The sequence below is a fragment of the Phoenix dactylifera genome, chromosome 1 (genome assembly GCF_009389715.1).
Source record: "Phoenix dactylifera cultivar Barhee BC4 chromosome 1, palm_55x_up_171113_PBpolish2nd_filt_p, whole genome shotgun sequence".
Taxonomy (NCBI): domain Eukaryota; kingdom Viridiplantae; phylum Streptophyta; class Magnoliopsida; order Arecales; family Arecaceae; genus Phoenix; species Phoenix dactylifera.
In genome coordinates this window covers 21,993,347-22,001,636 of record NC_052392.1, presented here as the reverse complement: position 1 = coordinate 22,001,636, position 8,290 = coordinate 21,993,347, and the positions used below count along the sequence as shown (strand labels likewise).

The window sequence follows — 8,290 nt, the reverse complement described above, 5'->3', positions numbered from 1 at the left end:
GATATACAACTTCACCAAAGTCCCTTCATGCTGTTGAAAAAGTGAGGCAGAAGATTTATAGTAGTTGTGTTATTTTTTTATTTTTTTTTTTGAGTGTTGTGTGTTGTACTGGTATTTGTCTTCTTTTGAAAGACTTGATTAAACAAACACCTCTCTACTATGGTAGATTTAACTTTCTGTTTTATGAAAGAGACAAGAAGAGTGATCAACAATAAAAAGGGGTTCCTAAAGGACTAGCTTCTCTATGATTTTCCTTTGATTTATTTGTTCTTTTTTCATATTTTAATAATCTTTTACATATACTACATTGCCGTTTCTCATTTTCCGCATTGTATTTTCTTCGAGCACAATTTCCATTTGTCGCTTACATTTCATTTCTTGCATTTATTTCAGCACATTGAACAACAAGGAAATAAGTAAACATTGGTCCCAAAAAAGTCCCTTGACCAAATTTTCTGCACCAGACTCCCATCTGAGAATTATTATACAAAGATTCATAATTAGACACATAGAGACAAAGATCACCAAACAGATGCTACAGTCTTTATTCAGTTGCCAACGACAGATGATTCCATGATTCCTATTAAATCCCATATATATACACAACGTTCATAAAGAAGTTGGAAATAAATATGATCCATTGAAATGAAGTTGCTAGGTTATTTGTCTTCTTAGGAGACAGGCTTGATAAATATTGGTCCTATGATCCACCTGTGATGGCACAAATTTCTTTAAGCAGCTGTTCTTCTACCCCTTGGTAAATCCAACCCACACCCTTCTTTCACATCACCGCATTTAGGCATGGACAACAATACGTTCCTTGACGATGACCTTCTCCTTGTGCTCCAATCAGCAAGATTCTAATTCCTGTAATGGGATCTGTAAGATCAAGTATTCAACTCAATTGGAAGTGTACATTTTCATCATCATATTTTGTAGGCCCATGGAATTACTTGAATTCTTGCACATATATGCTTTCTGCATTTCTCAAAATTAGTGTTCCACTGATCAACTATCATAGGCTCAATTTAGTAGATCCCTTGTGCATCATATGAGGATTTAGAGGGGTAATAACATGTTCCTGATACTGCACATAAGTATCAGTTCATTATGAACCTCAATTATTTCAACATCCCTGACCATATACCAGTATGTTTTTGCTTACCATATTGTTTTCATCATGACTGAGCTTCTTAAACCGCATAGCTAAATGGAGATTACCAACCTACATGACCCTGAATTATCTAACAGTTGCATAGTTCCCTCAGCCAGGAATTCTGTTAATTTAAAAGGATAAACTTAAGGATTGGAATTTATCCCATTCTCTTGCTCAAAAAGGGGGGTTTGGGTTAAACTTAGTCTTCTAGCTAATATTAAAGAATAGCAATACCATATTAATGATAGCTTGATGCAGAAAAGCTGACTGCATAAAGCTGGGATGGACTAAGGCTTACCACCATACAACAAACTATGTTAATTAACATATCGACAAAAGTGATTGCCTAGTTGCATACTCGTCTAGTGCTATCATCAAAACAATAAGATTATAATAAAGAACGCAAAACTCCCTCATCCCGAACACCAAATATTGAGTACATATAGTCCTGTTAAGCATTCGAGATAACGTCCACGAACAATCACTCTAACGTCCAAGAACCAATATTCCAACGTTAAGCACTCAAGATAGTTATCAAGAAAGAAATCAACCGAGCAAAACTAGAAGAAAAAACAAACACTCCAACGTCCAAGAACCAATATTCCAACGTTAAGCACTCAGGCTAGTCATCAAGAAAGGAAGTCCACCGAGCAATCAAAATTAGAAGAAGAAAACAGTCGCTCCAACGTCCAAGACCAATATTTCAACGTTAAGCACTCAGATAATTTTGCGCGAAATTAGAAGAAAAAACAGTCACTCCAACGTCCAAGAACCAATATTCCAACGTTAAGCACTCGAGAAAAATTCCAAGAAAGGCGGTCCGATAAGGTTAATTAGAAGGAAGTGATCACTCCAACGTTCATGAACCGATATTCCAGCAGAAGAAAGCGAAAACTTATCAACACGGAAAAATTAAACTCTCCAAGAAAGATCAAAGGGAACAAAGCGGACTCACCGACGTGGAGTCGGTCATGAAGGCCCCGTTCTTGGCCATGGCAGAGGGCCTGCCGGACGCCACCGTGAGACCCGCTCTGAGAGTTCGCCGTGAGATGGCGAGGCGAGGCGTCGAAAGGATTCCTCGGCAGAGAAGGGGAATGCAGGGCGCCGAACCCAAGGAGGAAGAGGGGAGGAGGGGGAGGAGGGCATTTGAGAGAACGAGTGAGACCATTGTTTTCTTTCTTTATGAACTTTTCTCCTCCTGTACTTCTTCCGGCCCCTCTCTGTGCCCGCTTCCCCTCTATTTATAACGCTCCCTGATCTCCGACTCAGCGAAGGAAGAGAGGAGGAGAGTCAGCTCAAAAGAGGATAGAGGGAAGGGGATTGGATGGACATCAGCCGCTGTTATTACGGTTGCAAATGGGTCGGGTTGACTCGTGACCCGACCCGATCCGACCCGGCTCAACCTGCATAAAATCCGACTCGATCTAAATTTTAGGGTCCGCAGGGCCGGGCTAGGTTCTAAAATTGGACCCATTCTATTTTTCAGGTCGGGTCGGGTCCACCCAATATCAACGCAAACCCGGATCCGATCTGACCCTTTTTTTTGCTTGATGTTATTTACTATTATGTAGTAGAACTTTAAATATAAAAATATATAGACCTGAACCCGACCCGACCCAAATGACCTGTAGGGTCAAAATTTATAGGCATAGACCCGATCCAATCCGACCTACCCGATTTTCAATCGGGCCGGATCTGGGTCTAAAATTAGGATCGGAACAAGAAACCGGGTCGGATCGGGGTCACTCAGGAGCCGACCCGACCCATTTGCAACCTAGTTGTTATTAGGAGCAAATATGAAATGGGGCGGGCATAATACGACTGCAAATAGGTCGGATTGATCCGTGGTCTGACTCGATTTAATCTAACTTATTTAAATCTAGTCCAATATTTTTTGGAGGACCCATAGAGCTAGTCAGATTCTAAAATTAGACTCATTCCATTTTCTGGATCGGACCTAGGTTTACTGAATTTAGACCTGATCCGACCCATTTGAAATTTGGGTAATTTTGAATTTTCAATCTTACGACCGATCCGATCCGACCCGACCCAAATCTATAAATTATTTAGGCCTGCAGGCCGTAGTCCGCAGGAATGCAAACAAGTTCTGAAGCCATGGACAGGTTGACCCGAACCGCACCCGACCAAACCCGAACTCGAAACGGACTCGAATTTTTGGGGTTGGGTCCGGGTTATATATGGATCCGACCCAAATGACTCATTGGGTCAAAAATTGTAGCGGTGGATCCGACTCGACCCAACCCGATCTTTTATTGGGTTGGATCTGGATCCAAAATTAGGATTTGAATAAGAAACCGGATTGGGTCGGAATCACTCATGACCCGACCCGACCCATGTACACCCCTAATACAACATCATCTAAAATAAAATTTCTATTTTACCATATTTTCTCTAATACCTATTTTATGAGAAAAGGCCAAAACTCCAATAGAAATAGAACTCCTATTAACCGAATCCATCAATCCCAAAATTTTAAAAAAATAAAAAAAAATAAATGCACCAAAGGAGATTGTCCACGAAGAGAAATCGTCTGCATCCTTATTCTTCCACATCGAGTCTCTCCATCAATCTTCTTTCTTATCAAGCCAAGATTTTTCTTCTCCTCCCAAATTTCATTCTCCTTCTTTAAATCCCTCTTTTTTTCTAAAATCTTTGTACCTAAGAGTTCATGGAATCTAAGAAATGATATGCATACAGTTTCTTATATTAGACAAAGCTAGAAAACTATGTATTGGGATGAGCACTATATCCTGAAAACTATATATCGATCTACCTAAAAGTGTATATTAGCTTACAAGATAATTAATTTGCTTTGAGTATATCATCTCGCCATGTAGTGCATTAGTAAAAAGCATGTTCTGAAAATTATGTATTGATTTACCTAGAGATATGTACTAAATTACTACTATGTGTACAAAAAAATAAGTTCGTAGTATGTATCAGAAAGTCAACGAGTGTGTATCACTAATCATGTAGTATGTATGTACTGGTGAATATAATATTTTAAAAACTATGCATCAATTGTTTAGTTGTATGTATTGGATTGCTAGACGGCTAATTTGCTAAGTAGTGTATCATCTAATCGTATACTTATACTGGTGAATACCACATTTTAAAAATTGTGTATCGATTTATTTAGATATACGTATTGACTTACTAAATGACTAATTTGCTTCATATATATTACTTATATATTTTCCGATCACAGAACTGACGACTCACTTAATAAAACAAATTTTTGAGGTATTAGAAAAAATATAGCAAAATAGATTTTTTTTTTATTATTTTTTTTGGTGCCTGCCCTATGTGATTTTTGTTGCGCTATTAGTAGGAAAGGGAAGGTACGGCATTGAATGGGGAAGGGAGATGTTGGAGATATTTTTAGACAAATAAGCCGATGGATCCGGAGGTTTGTACACTAACAGTAGGATATTAACATCGGAATTGGTCCATGAGGCCACGGGTCACATTCATACAGGCTGGAATTGGTCCGGGCTACCCTAAGTCACGTCGGGCTAGGTTTTTAAGTCGGCTAGGCTTAGGCTGGGCCAAACTGTTAGGGACATGATATTTAGTCCAGTTTTCTTTCTTTCTTCTTACGCTAGTTTCTTTTTCCCAGTTTAATGCTACTCAAATTTTGCTCTCCCCTCAACATTAATACAATACAATCTTTTTTCCGGAAATATTTCTTTTTCATTTTGTTTTTCAGATAAAGTACCATTATTTCTTTTAAGTTAGCCAATCATTGTCGTCCATGATTGGTGCCATGGCCAGGATTGACCCAGGCTCCCATGGTTTGCCATCCATGTACTGCAATGGGCTTATTCAAAAACGGTCATCATGCGAAATTAACAAAATCTCTTCAATCCAAACATGGATGGAGAGGATGTGACCACATTCTTTTAAAATGACAGAACCTTCTTTCAAGGTTTTTGATCATAGTAAAAGTAGCATGTGATTACAAAATAAGAAGGAAAAGAAAACCTAGAGTTGTGTTCATCTTTGGTTGGAGACTCGTATTCAACTTCAGACTTTGCCTAGGACTATAATTTAGATCCTGACTACGAATTGGGGCTTGTTCGAATGGTCATACCTCTTTGTTTAGCAACCAAATAATCGGGATTCAAGCCTCAGCTGGTGAATACCAAGTGTTGAAACTTAATTAAATTAATGGTGGATCTCTCTCTCTCTCTCTCTCTCTCTCTCTCTCTCTCTCTCTCTCTCTCTCTCTCTCTCTCTATATATATATATATATATATATATATATATATATATATATATATATATATATATATATATATATATATATATATATATATATATATATGTTATCCTTATCAAGTTCTAGTGGAGCCCTTATTTGCCAATGTCATGAGCTGAGGTTGCCACATAACTAGCTATACTCATACCAAAATTGCCGAAGCATTGCCTATTACTATTTTGGTCGTGTCCCTCGATGCACCTCATTGCTTGTTTGGGAGAACATCAATCAATAATCCTTATAGTCACACAGGCATTGCATTTTTAAGTGATTGGTCAATGCCAAATTAGGTAAATTGATTTGGTTAATATCATACTCAGAAGTCTCAATTTCTTTCCTGGTGAGTGCTTAGAAGGCTCACTGAAAGAATCTCAGATATGCAGATTTCCCTGCACATCTCATGCACCGACCTACATAATTTAACTTCTTCTTGCATTAAAAAGGTGTTTGATAACCATATTTGGTTGAGACTCAAATTGGCATAAGAATTTGTGACGGCAAATGTCAAAGCTGACATTGAAAACTTTTACATCCTTACACGCAATGTTTGGATTGACATGTACATCTCAACAAAGTATATGCTACGAACTAGGAGTGGTACCTGCTACGGCACCAAACTTCTTAACTGAAAGAGAAAACCGAGTGCAGTGTATAGTTGAGCTACAACTGACTTGGAAGAAGGACTACAAATGTCACTGCTGCAATCAAAATTTTGAAGTGTTTAGGCACGACATAACACCACCATCACTTGGTAAAGTCCGAACCCCATTATAAATAAACTCCCCACATAAAAATAAGCATGTTTCTACCCTCATATATACCAAGGTAATCGACCGCCTTGGTTCTTAATCTATGTCTTTTTCTCGAAACGCATGGAACATGCTAATCCAAGCTAGTGCAATAGGTTCTAATACCTTTACACCATGAACCAGATAAGAATTATCGAAACACAAGAAAATTTCGAGTTGTCACATATGTTATGAATCAAACTTAATGGTTTGCCTTAATTTTGGTTTTAAAGGGATTCAGCATGTACCTATACAAGAGAATCTTGTTATCCAATTCAAAGAGATCTCGAGTCTAATCTCCTTGTATATACTGTCTTACTCGCAAAGAGTATGGAACAGCTAAGAAGTTACAAAACACACACGCAAAAAAAAGGAGGAGCATTGGAATGATCAAAAAGTACTTTTTTTTTTGTTTTTTTAAATCATCCCTTCAGCCTGAAGGTACCAGATGGAAAGAAGAAGATTATGATCATTACCTTCTTTGATTTGTTCTTGTTGATATCCTCTTTAATTTACACATACACATAGAATTCCCCTCATCTTCCCATCCCATCATCAACACCCCAACGACGGACCCCCAATCCATGGTTCTGCGCTTCCCTTTTGCTGAGCTTCTCCTCTATCCAACCCTTGGTCTTCAAACCCCCATCTAGAAAAACCTAAAGATAGACAAAAGTCTAATCTAACGTTCTGAACAAACAAAAAGAAATAAAACGCTATATTTATATAAACTCATCACCATCGTCGGAGCCCTGGATTGGAGGAGGTTCGGAACGGACTAGCCAAAGAGTTCGCAGTCGTCGTCGGAGCTCTCAGGGCTGGGCTTCTGATTGAGGTCCGGCCTCTTATAGGCCGGCCGGCGGCGATGGTCCGCGCCGGGAGAGCGGGCCCCGGCGGTGGGGGAGGCGGCGGCGGCGGCCGCGGTGGCGTGGAGGGCGTCGACGCGGGCGCCGACCTCGGTGGCCTTCTTCCGGATGAGGGCGGCGGACATGGCGGCGTCGGCGTGGGCGTCGACGGCGATGTCGTCGGGGAAGTTGAGGCGGGCGGAGCGGCCGCGGAGGTAGAAGACGGCGGTGTCGTAGGCCTTGGCGGCGGCGATGGGGGAGGAGTAGGAGCCGAGCCAGATCCGGGAGCGCTTGTTGGGTTCGCGGATCTCGGCGACCCACTTGCCCCACTTCCGCATCCGGACCCCCCGGTAAGGCCGCTCCTTGCCGTCCTTCCTCGCTGGCGGCGGCGACGGCGACTCCCCCTCCATCTCGATCTCGGTCGATCCGTGGAACCGAGAGGCCCCTCCCTCTTTCTCCCAGTTATATATTATTTGCTATATAATTGTTTTCCATGTGCGGTTGGGGTTGGATACTTATAACGCGGGGACTGGAAGCACGTGTGGTTCGATTACTGTTAGATAGCTTATCCGACTCCAGAGGGAGGAGTTTAAGGGGAGAAAGGGCGAGTCAAAGGTGGAGGAGGTCGGAAGGAGAGGACGAGCTTCCCGTAACGCCGTTATCTTTGTCGTAACGCCCAGCTTCAATGATGATGTTATTTGTCGCTTTGTCCTTTAGTGACTAAATTACCCCCACTTGGGCGCATTCGGTTGGAGGAAATGTATAAAAACGCTTCCAGGAAATTATTTACCGACTAGTTTAAAATTTTAGCACTAACAATTTATAAATGAAAAGATTATTCTATACAAATAATTTTTTTCTCAAAAATATGAAATAAGAAAATGAAAATAGATGATGTATCATTCCAGTGATTTGGTAGTGATTTATGAGAACTGAGTTGTTTCCAGTTTGAGACCTCTTCTCATTCTAATTTGTATTCTCGATAAATTATATAGAAAAATAGAAAAACCATAATAAATAATAGAAAAATAATTACTAGTAAAACTGGTTATAGACGAGACTTGGATATAGAAAATATCAAATTTTACACAAATCCAGAATGAAGCCCGATTAAAAATAAATATAGTTTAAGTCCGAGGCCCCACCCATGATCGTCAGTGTTTCTACCATGATATATTATTTTCTATATTAAAAATAATATAGAAAATAATAGTGTTTC

The 8,290-nt window shown here is 40.0% G+C and overlaps 2 protein-coding genes across 3 annotated transcripts in view; both read right to left on the bottom strand.

Annotated features, from left to right (window-relative positions):
- LOC103711504 (CBS domain-containing protein CBSX1, chloroplastic-like) overlaps nucleotides 1–2,455 on the bottom strand; it is a 32,894-nt gene extending 30,439 nt beyond the window's left edge. Inside the window, exon 1 of one of the 2 annotated variants that reach the window (XM_017843890.3) lies at nucleotides 2,112–2,455. In XM_017843890.3, the coding sequence (XP_017699379.1) occupies nucleotides 2,112–2,324 (213 nt within the window). In that variant the 5' untranslated portion in view covers nucleotides 2,325–2,455. The remainder of the gene's footprint in view (nucleotides 1–2,111) is intronic. The other variant, XM_008797670.4, reaches the window with a different exon arrangement.
- Nucleotides 2,456–6,613: 4,158 nt separating this feature from the next.
- On the bottom strand, nucleotides 6,614–7,647 carry LOC103711503 (ethylene-responsive transcription factor ERF011-like). The gene is made up of 2 exons (XM_017843888.3): nucleotides 6,966–7,647; nucleotides 6,614–6,885 (listed from the first exon to the last, which is right to left on the bottom strand). The coding sequence occupies exon 1, from the start codon at nucleotides 7,479–7,481 to the stop codon at nucleotides 7,005–7,007; it is 477 nt and encodes a 158-aa protein (XP_017699377.1). The 5' UTR covers nucleotides 7,482–7,647; the 3' UTR covers nucleotides 6,614–6,885; nucleotides 6,966–7,004.
- Nucleotides 7,648–8,290: the final 643 nt, after the last annotated feature.